Here is a 14,382-nt window from a genome sequence, read left to right on the forward strand (position 1 = left end):
TTATCGTGGTTTCCTTTGTATACCTAGGTTGCTATTGTTTTTCATTGTCTGTTTTTCCTCTAGACTATAACCTTCTTGGAAGCAGAAACTTTAATCATATATGTCTTTTTACTCCAAGCATCCACCATAATATCATGCATATAGTAAATATTCAATATGGACACTTGTTTTGCTTGGATAACCACATCCAATCTCAACCAAGTAAGGATCTGGCCTCAGAGAATAAACACCTGGCAGGTCTTTCCAGCTCTTATTTTTACTGTGTGCAATGAATTTTGACATTTTATATTTAAATTTATTCATTTCATTTACAAATAATGCTGGTAATGATCCACGTAGTTTGTTTACCCACTAATGGGTTGCAACTTGGAATTAAAATCCAAGCAAACACTGATATAGTGGAATGAACAAGGGCTTTAACAAAAACAGAAAAATAGGTTTAACAAATCTCAGCTCCTCTCTGCTTGTGATGTGATCATGAGTAAAGACCTTAATGTCCGAACCTTAATTTCCACATCTTAAAATGAACTATAATACTAATTCAGAGCTGCAAAGTTATCACCTGCAGTATTGTTTTCTTTCAACAAATGTAAATTATGTCTCCCAGCTTTGTTTGCCCATCCACGCATACCTCTTTACTACCTATCAAGCTCATTTTGCTTTCCTCCTGAAAACTGTTTGGTGATTTGAGACTCGTCCTCCTAGCCCAAACTGAGATGCAAGATTTTTTTTAGAAAGTTTTCTATGATATCTGGTTCTTAACATTCCTGTTTTATATGCAAATTGAACTGGAATAACACTACAGCTATACTTAACAGTTTTATTTATTTATTTATTTATTTATTTATTTATTTATTTATTTATTTATTTATTTTTTAGTGATTTAAAATGAAGGAAAAATTCAACAGAACTTTTGGATTAAAAAAGCATAAAACGGGTGCCTGGGTGGCTCAGTCGTTAAGCGTCTGCCTTCGGCTCAGGTCATGATCCCAGGGTCCTGGGATTGAGCCCCACATTAGGCTCTCTGCTCGGTGGGAAGCCTGCTTCTCCCTCTCCCACTCCCCCTGCTTGTGTTCCCTCTTTTGCTGTGTCTCTCTCTGTCAAATAAATAAATAAAATCTTAAAACATTGCAATCAGTCATTTTTTTTTTAAATTTTATTTTTAAGTAATCTCTACACCCAATGTGGGGCTCAAATTCACAACCTGGAGATCAAGAGTCCCATGCTCTACTAAGTGAACCAGCCAGGCATCCTGTAATCAGTCATATTCTGATTAACTAAACTGCTTAAACATTCTATCTGGAAAAGGATACTTGACAATATTTAGATAAGCAACTCAGTCTGAATTTCCCTTCTTTTTTGCTGATAAAATGTTCTACACTTATATTTATTGGGCTGATAGAGCAGATTCTACTGTGATAACTACTTCTAAGTTGATTGCCATGTAAATACTCCTTAGTGCTGACTGCTTAAGGACATTCTGCAGGCTATTACTTTGACTCTAGCATCAAGCCATGGGAATAAAATAATCAAATAAATAAAATATTTGCACTATGCAGAAAGACTTATTTGTCCTTTTGTATGGTAGGGCTCTAAATGTAGTGGTGAAATCAGTTTTTATATAATGTTTGAATTAGTGCCAAAGTCTTTCGGAGAGAGTACCAGAGACCTCACAGGTGTGGTAGTGTGCAATGATGAATACTCATCTCTTCCTCTTCTCCAAGTTGCCGGCATCCACAGTTTGGCAGTAAGAAAAGTTTTATTATCTCACATTTTTTTCCCTCCAAGTGTGACAAATAAGGTGACCCGTATATTTCCAGTAGGTGATTAATATGCGCATTCACATACTTTTAAAAAAGAAACATAGGAGAGTTTAGTCCCCTGCATATAGGAGGGATCTGGTGTACTGATAAGTTAGCTCCATTCTTGATCACTCCTGCTTTTCAGGTTGAAAATAAATATAACTATAAGTCTTAGCAGAATTCCTTCATGGGAAATCCTCTGCACAGAGAAGCAAGTAAAAAGTAAAAATGGGTTTCAACTAGAACACTGTATTAGGAAGAATAGGCATTGTTGTGGTTTGTGAAACACTTGCAGCATAACAAAGATGGCTTCTTAAGAAAAGATGTAAGAATGTTATATATGATCTGAATCATGGCTGATGGTCTACTAAATAATAGTTGAACTTGTCTTTTTATCATACTTTAAATCTACATAGTTTGGTTAGCAGGGATGTGTTATGATGAAGAGTACCTTAAAAGTGTTCCTACAGACTACATGGTTGAAGGAGACATACACTTTTGAAACTAACGAAATATGGATTCTAGCAAAATGTTGCAGGCTCTACAATGGCCTTGGGGACATTGTAAAAATAATGAGGAGAGAGTAAAAAGGCTAGATAGTCAAGGTAAAGCTTTTGTTTATTTTTACAACTCTTTAACTGAATCAAAAAATTGTTAGAAATTTAAATATTTTAGTTTTTGTAGGCAATGGGCATGTGTTAATGTTGTCTTCAAGAGCTCTGTGAATACTGTGTTTGAAGCTGAATGTGACCCCTTTGGGTATACTATTTATGACTGGCAGAGCAACTTCCTAATTCAAAGAGAGAGAAAAAAGACTTATAAAGACTCATAAGGCTTTTTCAACATCAAATAGTTTTTACTAAACAATATTTTGATGAGTTAAGTGTGAGTGAGTCAGGGACATATGGATTAAATTTCCCTTGAAATACACATGGGCTTAAAAATTAAGGGGAAAATACCGAGCAAAATGCATTTTAGAGAATCCAGAATGTTTAAAAGACATTTTCCCTCTAAATACAAAATTCAGATTGATTCAATTCTAGTTAGACTCTGTAACTAAAACTACATAAAATAAGTATGGAAAAATCTTGTAAAAAATACTAGTTTTATTAGGGAAAGACTGTTCATTAACCATAGTTGAATTGTACTGCAGAGTAGTTAGGCTCCAGCAGATATGATCTGAGTATAAGTTTATCTGTCTCTATGTAACACTGAACTTGTTCCTTCTATAGTACTTACTCTCTTATTCCATTAAACAACTATAATAAAACTTTTCTGTGTTTAGGTTCAAATGTTTTTCTTTTTTAATAATGTATTTCTCTGAAAAACTCTCAGCTTTTAGAATTTTGCTGTTCCTGTATTTTTATTATATTTTTCTTGAATCTTGAGTTCTTCCTTCTTATATGCTGTACATTTTGCTTTATCCTCCTTTGCTGAGTTTTTAGGTAACATTCAATTTATATATAAACAACTTTGCCTCTGGTATCTGGACATTCTAAGTTAGAACATTTGAAGGCCTACAGTATCTATCTGATCATCTTAATTGTTGACTTTCATTTATTAGGGTAGACATATTTTATGTTCTAACTTCCTGGTTACTGAAGTTACTGAGAGGTAGTGGTAGCAGGCCTAATTCTCTTGATGATTCTTTTTTCTATCAGTTTCTGAGTCCCAGAGTTCTGCACCCTAAGTATTTAATAGATGTTAAGACTAAGCAAATCAGTGTGTGAATGCAGTAAATAGAGATTTAGGGAGGTAGGAATGGTTAACCTTAAAACAAATTCTAAGTAAGTTTCCACCCCCCCTCCAATTATTTGATACCTGCTTTCACTTTGTGTGTGTTTTTTTTAACAATTTTATTTATTTATTTGAGAAAGACAGATGCAGAGACAGAGCATGAGGTGGGGGGGTGGGAAGGGGGGAGGAAGGGAGGCCGAGGGAGAAGTAGACTCCCTGCTGAGCAGGGGGCTCGATGCAGGGCTCCATCCCAGGACCCTGGGATCATGACCTGAGCCGAAGGCAGATGCTTAACCGACTGAGCCACCCAGGTGCCCCTGCTTTCACTTTGAATTAGTAGAATAAAGATAACAGAAAACAGACAAAAAATTTGACCAATGAACAAGAAAAACAGTCTGAAAAGGTACAGCCGTCTTAACATTAGTGAAAGTATACCTGAGAACTTTTTAGGGCATTGAAGGTGTGTCCTGCAGGGAAGCTTTGACAGTCACTTAGGAGAATCTCCTATTGATTACACCCTGTTTCTCTTAGTAGATGTCTTCCTTATTTCTCTATTTTTTCATTCTTAAATTCACATAATGCACTTTTTCTGAGTTTTGGATTTTCGACTTTGTGTGTGGTATATAGTGTGTATGTGTGTGTGAAAAGGATTATAAATCTACCACTTGGAAAAAGCCATATAAAAATATCCAGGTTTTATACTACACTTCTTTCCCATGTTGCTAGTTTTCTATACTAGTTACTCTTTTTAAATATTCAAAATAACACTGTAATCCTTTGGTTATGGAATATGTTTTCCATGTGATAGAGAAAATATTTTTTGGTTAAGAGTCACAGTGGTATCCAGACTTTTAAAATGGGAACCTTAAGAGACATTTAGTTAAAATGGTACAATTAGAAGAAGCTGGAATGGAAGAAAGATTAATTTAGTTCTTAACTGGAAAGTCAAGTGACTAGTTGAGTAATTTGAATAATTCAATTAGTATGAGCAGATGCTCTGATAATCCAAGCCCTTAAATACTTAATTTTAATAGCTCAAAATTTTTGTTTTGTTTTTTTGGTTTTGGTATAAACTAGATAATGATCTCAGCTCTCTAGTTTATTTCAACCTACATTAACTTTTTCAATGGGAACCTTTTTAGGACTAGTAATTGTATTAGAAGATTTCCTCATGGTAAAGGTACATGGGATATGGTCACAATACTTAAGGAATTTATAGTCTAAAAGGAAAGAGAAAACATACAGAAAGACATCTTGTATAAGTATCTTAAGAATGGTATAATCAAAATTTTATAGAGTGGCTATAATAAAAAAGACAGATAATAACCAGCATTAGGAGTGTGGAGAAATTGGATCCTCACAAACTGCTGATGGGAATGTAAAATGATGCAGCCACTTTGGAAAATGGTCTATCAGTTCCTCAAAAAGATAAAAATAGAGTTATTATTTGACCCAGAAATTTCATGCCTAGGTATATATTCAAGAGAAATGAAAACATACGTTGACATAAAATGTTGTACATGAATGTCCACAGCAGCATTAATCACAGTGGCAAAAAGGTGGAAACACACCAAGTGTTCATCAATTAAAGAATGGTCAAACAAAATATGATATATCCATAAAATGGATATTCACCATTTATTTACCGTAAAAAGGGACATGCATGGTATAACATGGATGAGTCTTGAAAACATTATGCTAAGTAAAAGAAGTTAGTCACAAAAGACTACATATCATACAATTATGTTTATATGAGATGTTCAGAATAGTCAAATCTATGGAGAGAGAAAATAGATTAGTGGTCCTCTAGGGCTGTGGAGGGGGCATGGGAAAATTGGGTGGAATAGCTAAAGAGTATAGAGGTTTCTTTTTTGGTGTGATGAAATGTTCTAAAATTGTGATAATGGTTGCATAACTCTGTGAATATACTAAAAATCATTAAATTGTGCTCTTTAAAAGGGACAATTGTATGGTGTGTGAGTTATGCCTCAATAAAATTGTTGCCACAAAAAAGTTATGGGGTGACAAAACTGGCCAGTGAATACTTCATCAAGTGTTTAATATAGTTATAAAAAATGGGTAGAGATTTTGATAGGTGATAAAGGAAGGTGTAGAAGAGAGATGTGTGAAGGATATTTCAGGTAAAGAAAGAAGTTTGGATATTGGTGTAAACCTATGGAAACTCTTTCAAGTTATTTGACATTAAATGGATGGGTGGATTATTGGTAATAATAGCTTACATATATAAACAAAAAATTTGTTTTTAATAATTTGCAGAACTGATAAACCATAAAGGACCATCACCATGATGATTTCAGAATTCCCTAACTTGGCAAAATTAGGAATATTTGGAAGTAACAATAGAGAAATCTGGACAAATTCCAAATCTGTTATGGAAAATATTTCTACTGTCACTTGGCATATGTGACAGAACTACCGCTCTAAAAAAAAATGAGGTACATTTTATGAGTGGGACACAGTTCTATCAGTTGAATTAAATCATTCACTTGTCACTTCACATAAATTTTCATTAATCTGAAACTTCAGTTACTCAGTAATTATTTGCAGAAATAACTTGCCAAGCTGAGTTTCAAATTAAAATATACATTGGGATTTTAGATTAAAAACAGTTGCATTATACTAATTAATTTCAGTGTTTTAAGTAACAATATAATTAGTAAATTGAAATTTTTAGTTACGTATGGTATCTTAGGTGCTAATTCACTTTGGTGAATCACTACAAACTAAAAAAGCAATTAAAATAAATTAAGCTAGGTGTTATTAATATAATAATTACTTAATTCATTTGCATACTTCTATGTTATAATTGTATTAGCCATTTGCTACAGTGCATAATAAATTGAGTAATTAATAATCACACACATTTAACTTGCCTCTTGAGATGAACAGCTTGGGAAGAAAGGGAACTAAAAGTGAAACAGAAAATTGTATGACATTTAAGTCTGCAGAACTTGGTGGACCATTTTATCTTTATTAAAACTAGAAAACTCCAAAGCAAATGGGAAAAAACACAAGAGTCAATATTTATATAAAATTGTGTTAAAAACATTCTATCAGATTTTTTTAACTTACCAGAATGATTTTCAAGAACAGATATATAAAACTAAAATTAATTATTGTGCATATTCATAGACTTCTAAATATAGTATAATAAAACCAGTGTAAAAATTGAGGTATAAGCTGAGGATCTTATTTTTACATCATTTTAGAAGAATCTTTAAGTATATACACATGCATATTTCAATATACTATTTGGTATATTTGAATTCAAAGCATAACTTATGTATTTTTAAGGAAATACATTATTTTATTTACTTCTTAACCTTACACAAGCTACTTAATCTCTCTTGGTCTCTATAGCCTCATTTGTAAAATTAGGGTAATAATAGTATCGAGCTCATAGAGTTACTGTGAATATTAAATAGGTTACTGCATATAAAGCTCTTTAGACACTGCCTGGTTCTTAGTAAGACATGCTAGCTACTCTTCTTTCTCTTTTCTTCTTTTTATAAACAGAAACTGATCCTATCTTTTAAAATCCCAAATATAATATTAACTAAATTAGTACTTTCCCTTAGTTTTCTAATTAGCATCTTTTTTTCCCCCTGGAATTTAACTTGACTATTAAGAAATATTGCACATTGACAAATTATAATGCATGGTCTCCTCATCTGTGTGCTTGTCAGCAAAACAGGGCTTTGTAAGAACAGGAAAATGAATTATACTAATCAGCAGATTTAGGTTTACCATTAATATTATAAAAATGGTTCCTCATTCATAGAATATCTAAATCTAAGAACTCTAATTACTTGTATATATATTTTTCCTCCTTTTTTATTGTCATTTACCTTTTTTTAAACTTGTATATTTTTGAAGGTACATTTCTTACATTACTAATATGCAAGCCATATTACTAAGTCATGAAAAGATAAACCCATAATTTTCATCTCAGAAGTGGAAAATGGGCATTTGTTATTTTACATAATACTTCCAGACACCAAGTATGGATTATATTAATTTTGTGCACCGATTTTAGGATCTCCTGGATTTTAATGTGGACTTAGATCTCATCTCCTGTGATCGTGAAGTTTTTCTCTAGGCAGCTTAGCACTGTTTGGTTATTTAGAGCAATAAATTACATATAAGAAAGCCATTATCCTTTAACAACTTTTAATTTCTGAGACAAAGACAACAAAACAGTTACATATTTATGTGGTCTGAAATTTTATTCACAGCTGATTTTTTAAAATCTAAGAACAGTGGTTTGTAATTAACTTCTTTTTATTGTTATGTTAATCACCTAAAATGATTTTTATGTGACATTGTGACTATCACACCAGTCTAGCTAATAAATAGGCCTCAGCATTTACAGAATGAATCTATATATACCTATGTATTATGCAGACTATTTCTGTTACCCTTACTTCTCCTTTCACAAAACATCCATCCCCTCCTTTTCTACTGAATTCAAAGCTCAGAGTCACATTTGCGGGCTTCTCTTTTAAAGAGGAACATTATAGACTAGACAGGGGATCAATATTTTAGGACAGTTTGTAAAATTCATCAGACACAAAGATTCTGCAAAAAGAGCATGAATTAGAACCAGGTGGAAATGGATAGGAGTGGATCTGCTCAAAGAAAAGTCTGCTTAAAAGACAGAAGTTAGAGGAGTCTTGACAGAGTGAATTGGTCAAAAGCCACACAATTAGATTTTTAAATAATTTACTGCAGGCATACTTTCATTGTTCTTTAGATATTTTAACTTAATGTTATTTTGGGAATTTTGCTTATAAGCATAAATTAATACTAATAATTACTCTAGCCACCATCAGAGGAGAGAAATATAAAGAAGTTATGAGTCTTTATTGGATTTTGCCTCTGGTAGTTTGGGGCAGATCTTATTATAATAAACTTCAGGATATCAGCCAAATTTGTATCAACTAATTAATTACCTTTATAATGGGAACTAAGGACCAGAGAGTCTAAACTAAATTGTATAATAATATTTATTAGCATATGTGGATGAGGAAAGACAACATATTATCTGAAAGGGTCACAAATCATGTTTATAAATTTTCTTTAGTATTTTAGGATCAAGAATAAGACCAGGAAAAGAGAAAACAAATCTGTGGGCAAAAACAAATCACAGACTTCATTTGCTTAAATTTCCAAATGGCCTCAGAGAAAATCTCTGAACTATTAAAACATACTACAAAAACAACAAAACCAAAACTTCAACATTTACTTAGGAATTCAAGGCAAACATTTGTTCATAGACTTAGAATTAGTTTTAAATAGGACAAATAATTTTCATGATACAGAAATGTGAGTGACATAGGTATATCCAGGAGCTGGCATTCGAGTAGCCTTATGAAACATTTTCTAGAAGAGGGAGGATAAGTTGCCATCTCTAGTTTACAATTAACAAGAACATCTCTTTGATAAAAAGAGAAATCTCTAACTGGTAGAAACATCTGGAGGGGCACCTGGGTGGCTCAGTCGTTAAGCATCTGCCTTCAGCTCAGGTCATGATCCCAGGGTCCTGGGATCGAGCCCCGCATCAGGCTCTCTGTTCAAAAGGGAGCCTGCTTCTCCCTCTCCCACTCTGCCAGCTTGTGTTCCCTCTCTCACTGTCTCTCTCTGTCAAATAAATAAATAAAATCTTTAAAAAAAAAAAAGAAAAAAGAAACATCTTTGGAGGCTTTCATAAAGCATGCCAGATAATTTTCAGCACACTTCTGGAACAGGAGTGCTGTTTTGTAAACCGAATGATGAGTACAAGTCCACTTCTCTATTGCTATCTGCCACCCCAACGTTGTATGGGCTGAAAATACAGAATGGAGGTAAGATGCAGCCACTTCTTGAGACTCTAAAGCAGGAGTTTTTACCTTGAGATCTATGATATGGTTCTATGGATTGGTTTCCAGGGGTCAGTGAACCCTCCAAAATTGTGTATAAAATTAGACGTGCACCTTCATGAAGCAATCTGTTTTCATCAGATTCTCAAAGATGGTTTAAAACCCATATAAGGTTATGGCCCAATGCATATATCCATATATCCATATCCCACATGGTCATTGCAGATACTGCTCTCAACTGACATTAGATCAGCACCAGGACAAGGTGAAAACAAGAATTGTCTGCTAATGGTGGAGATCAGCAGTGTGGGTATACAGAAAAACACCAGGGACATTCCAAAGAGTGGCAGCAGGGAAGAAATGGCAAATTCGAGTGTCTGCTGGCTGACGTGGCCATTCTTCATGGCTGTTAGGAGGCTAGAGTCACTCGTAAATCAATGAGTCTATCATTCTGTCTCCCCTTCCAATTACCTAGGCAGTTAGACGGGACAACTTCTGCTATATGCTATTTCTCCTATATTAAAAAGTTGCTCCTCATTACAAAGAAAGTAGATGCAGCCATTCATTTATTATTAGTAAAATACATATTTGTTTGATATGTACTTTCCTCTCTCCAATACTAGAAGTGAGATGAAGTAAATTATTAATGTTCACATGATTCTGCATCGTTCCAACCACTGGCACCAACTCATTCGCCAGGAGGTAGATCTTAAATTTGGGAACTTTATATTTCTTACTTACAACAAATAGAAGAAAGATATTTAAACATTTACCTGCAAGATTGTCGATTTCTTTCTCCTGCAGGAGACTGACTGCATCATCATCTCCTTCCAGCATAAGTTCTGTCTCTGCATTTTGATTCACTATTGCTTGACTTCTGAAGGCTTTCTTGGACTTTACCACATCTTCTTCAGTGCCTAATCACAAAGGAAATACAACAATTTAGATTATTATGATTGTTTGGCTTTTAGTATTAAAAATAACCTATTACTTTCTTATAATTATATGCTGCATTTATGTATGAGTTTACAATTACAGAACATTTTTACCTTCTTTATCTTGTTTGGTGTTCAAAGTAACTGAGAAAGACAGGGGGGTGTAATCAGTCACCTGCCCTTCTTTTACAGAGGAGGAGAAAGGCTGAGAAATCTCATTCCTCACTGAGGGACCTAGGAGTTGGCTGGTGGCAGAGAAAAGACTACAAATCCACGTCTTGGGGCTCTAAGATCACCACTTTCTATAAAAAATCTGCACCTCACCACAAACTTGGTTTTCTGATACATAAAAGTACACAATTTTGCACAATTATACTTTTGTGTGAATTAGAAAATCAATTGATCAGATCTTTTTTTGAAAGTAGACGAGAGAAGTGTGAAGAAAACAAGAAGGTGTCCACATCTGAAGAGCACAGTGGTGGTCACTGGGAAGTTAGGAATGATGGAGACACCAAATGTATTGCACAGCAGCGATTTCCTTAACAGTCAGTGAAAGCAATGTTTTTTGAAACTGATAGCCTTATTTTGTCAGATAAAATAGTACAGAAGGCCAAACATACAAAAACAAAGCAAGTCAGAAAAACTGAAATACAGCCAAAGCTGACCCAGCATTAGCATGTCAATCAGTGTAAAGGTTAAAAATTACAATGCATTTGAATCCCTCATGGATTTGACTCCTTAACAGATATAATTCAATATTTGTATTTCAACATTATATTTCAATATTTTAAGAATAGCCACTTCAGCCACCTGCTTTGGCAGGTGATGATGACTCTAAAATTATCTGAACAGCAAATAATGTACATATATATATATACATATATATATTTATATGTATTTGTATATTTAGCTAAAAATATCTTTATTTCATATCACTTGAGGCTGGAATTCAGCCTGGAAGAAAATGTAATATTTAGTGCGTTCTAGCTGTAGTATTAGTATATAGGTTTCAGGGAGGCAGCATTTCCCGGGAAAATACCCACACATTTCATTAGGTGTGGTGGATATATTCCTGAAAATGGGAGCCTAATAAATCACTCCTGTGTGGTGGTGTTGTATCACAGTTCTAGGGACTGGTAAGGGGTCTGTCTGTGTACATATGCAATCATTCTCCCAATCTTGCCATGCCTTTGGCCAAAATTCCCTCCAGTTAATAATTAACAATACTTTTGGTCATTCTCCCAGGCCCAGTATAGGACTTCCAACAGTCCATTACTGTCTGTGATATTTGCTCAACTATTTTCTTGGAAGTACATCTAGCTGCCATAACGCTTGCATTGCAAAAGTGTTCGCCTCTTTCATTGCAACTTGCACGCTTCTTTTTGTCAGCGACGCAGAGCCAATTCTGTTTGCTAAAACATTAATAAGTTGGCTCAAAAGTAGCACATATAGGAGTAAAAACCACATGATGAACACAGTGATGTCACAAAAGCACTGTAGAATGTTATTGTCACAGAGCTATGGTCTGTCATCCTAGCTCTTACTGGATAATAGCATTTAGAAAGCATGGCTAAAAAAAAAAAAAATATATATATATATATATATATATATATATATATATATATACACACACACACATATATATATATAGCATAACCGCATAAATAGATTGTTAAATATATATTTTGATAAGTACTTCAGAAACAAACAGTATTATTACAACTCAATGCTATGTAGGAGGTGAAGGGCATTAAATAGGTTATATGTATATCTTTCTTTCACTGGCCCACAGATGATTCTTACTTCTGGAATAAAAGATTGAGGACTGATTACTGAATGCTCTAGAACCTTATCTTAATTTTATTTGGTTTCTTGATGATATAAAGCCAGTAAAACAGAACCCTTCTGGGGGTGGCTATCTTTATAACTTGTTTGCTTCTTGGGTAGTAACTTAATTTGAGAAACCCAGAGCTTGCATCATTTGAGAACAAAAGAGGTGAATCCAATCATTAATAACTGAGAAGCCTCTCTTGAGGTCTTTATAGTCATATTGCTATTATACATCTGCAGCTGGATATTCCTAAGTCCACATGTCCCTAACTGAATGAATCATCTATTGCTTCTCCACCTCCCCCAATTTTGATCAACCCACTTACTTAAGCCACAAACCTAGGGGTCATCCTGGAAGGTGACTGCCATGGCCCCGGCTCAGGCCACCACTCTTTTGGTCTGGAGGTCTTCAATAGCTCCATTATTCACACCATCCCACACATTTTTGTCAGAGTGATTATTACAAAGCAAAAATAAGTGGAGGATATTTTCCTGCTGCATAATGTTTCCTTCCAATCAACAACACTCAATGCAAGGCTTTTATGCTGGGAGTCCAAATCTAAACTCCTTGGCATGGCTGGGCAAGGCCTTTTATCCTCCCATTACCAGCTTTGCATTATCCTTTCTCACTCCCCCATCAGCAATACTGAACCTATTATAGCTTCCAAAATAGGTCCTCAGACCTATTTACCTGGGCTAATATTATTCCTACTGTATGGTGTGTTCCTTCCTTCTTCCTTTTTGGGGCTCATTCCTATTTGATCTCCCAAACTCACCTCCTTTAGGTGCCTTTCCTAGCCAACTGCTCTGTATTTTCACTGTTGACGCAGAACTCTACCACACCGGACAGGTGTTATCTGTTATGTGTTTGTCTTCTCCACTGAGCTCTGGCCTCATTTCTGCAGCCTCAGTGTGGGGCACCCAGCAGACGTGTAACAAACAGTCGCCAAATGGAATTCAAGTCTACCCACTCTGTGTTCCCTTCTCTGATTTCTTAAGGTAAGTTTGTGTGCTCTTTCCCTGACCCTTCCACCACACCTTATAAATCCTGTTACTGTAGCTACAGATACTGTAATTGGTTGTTGGCTTGTTGTCTCGGAATAGCCTGAAAGCTCCTTGATCACTGGCAATGTGCTTCTGTCTTTGTATTCTCAGTTCTTAGCACACTGCCTGGCACAGAGCGAGCCCACATATACGCAGAACAAATGAATAAACTGAGACATGAAAGTTACCTCTGGATACTTCTTAATCTGAAGATCCTAAGATTTCTCAGAGAGTCTTGGTGATTTGTCTCCAGTTTGGGGACAAATTGGAGAATTTATGTATTTACACAAAGGGAACTTGATTCTTTATATGAAATAATCAATAAAACTCTTTAAGTATGAGTCAGCCTGATAAAACAAATTTTCCCTTGTGGACATCCACGTTTTATCTGTGTTGTCATTAAGAAAAAAGCTTTACAATCCTCTTGTGTTATTAAAATTAAAATCTACAAATAAAGTAAACGTAATGAAAGTAGGTGAGCTCTGAAACGTATATTAAGCTTTCAATTTTATCCTCTCTGGTTTTAAAACAGTAAAAACAGTTATGCCTTTAAAAGATGTATAGTAGGGCGCCTGGGTGGCTCAGTTGGTTAAGCGACTGCCTTCGGCTCGGGTCATGATCCTGGAGTCCCGGGATCGAGTCCCGTATGGGGCTCCCTGCTCTGCAGGGAGCCTGCTTCTCCCTCTGACCCTTCCCCCTCTCATGTGCTCTCTGTCTCTCTCATTCTCTCTGTCTCAAATAAATAAATAAAATCTTAAAAAAAAAAAAAATCTTTAAAAAAAAAAAAAGATGTATAGTAAACTGATCCATACCGACACACTGAACTCACCATCCCTGTTGAAGTGTTATCAGTTTTTAGCTCAGTAAACTTCCTGATTTTATGGTACTGCACGAAACATTTATCTAAATTAAAGTGTACAAGATCCAAAGGTGCTTTTCAATCACAATATCTTTTATGAATTAGAGTTTCATTCATCAAAATTACAAGCAAAAAGAGGTAAGGTCTCAAAGGGCTGTCTCATTACAAGGCTTATAAACACTGTCCTTAGAAAGAATTGGTTTAACACCCAACAAATCAAAATCTGATTGGGAAGAGAATTTATTTGAGATCATCTATCTTCACAAGACATGTTGGACTGAGTGCACTTCTTGGCC

At 34.8% G+C, this 14,382-nt stretch overlaps 1 protein-coding gene across 9 annotated transcripts in view; it reads right to left on the minus strand.

Annotated features, from left to right (window-relative positions):
• The window catches only part of NBEA (neurobeachin), a 680,995-nt gene that overhangs the window by 203,710 nt on the left and 462,903 nt on the right, over positions 1-14,382 (minus strand). For all 9 annotated transcript variants that reach the window (XM_064586204.1, XM_054506303.2, XM_064586203.1 and 6 more), the window contains one exon: positions 10,192-10,335. In XM_064586204.1, the coding sequence (XP_064442274.1) occupies positions 10,192-10,335 (144 nt within the window). The remainder of the gene's footprint in view (positions 1-10,191; positions 10,336-14,382) is intronic.

This window comes from Mirounga angustirostris, unplaced genomic scaffold (assembly GCF_029215605.1).
Source record: "Mirounga angustirostris isolate CCGP_5_RB_7025 unplaced genomic scaffold, mMirAng1.0.hap1 SCAF_3, whole genome shotgun sequence".
Taxonomy (NCBI): Eukaryota; Metazoa; Chordata; class Mammalia; order Carnivora; family Phocidae; genus Mirounga; species Mirounga angustirostris.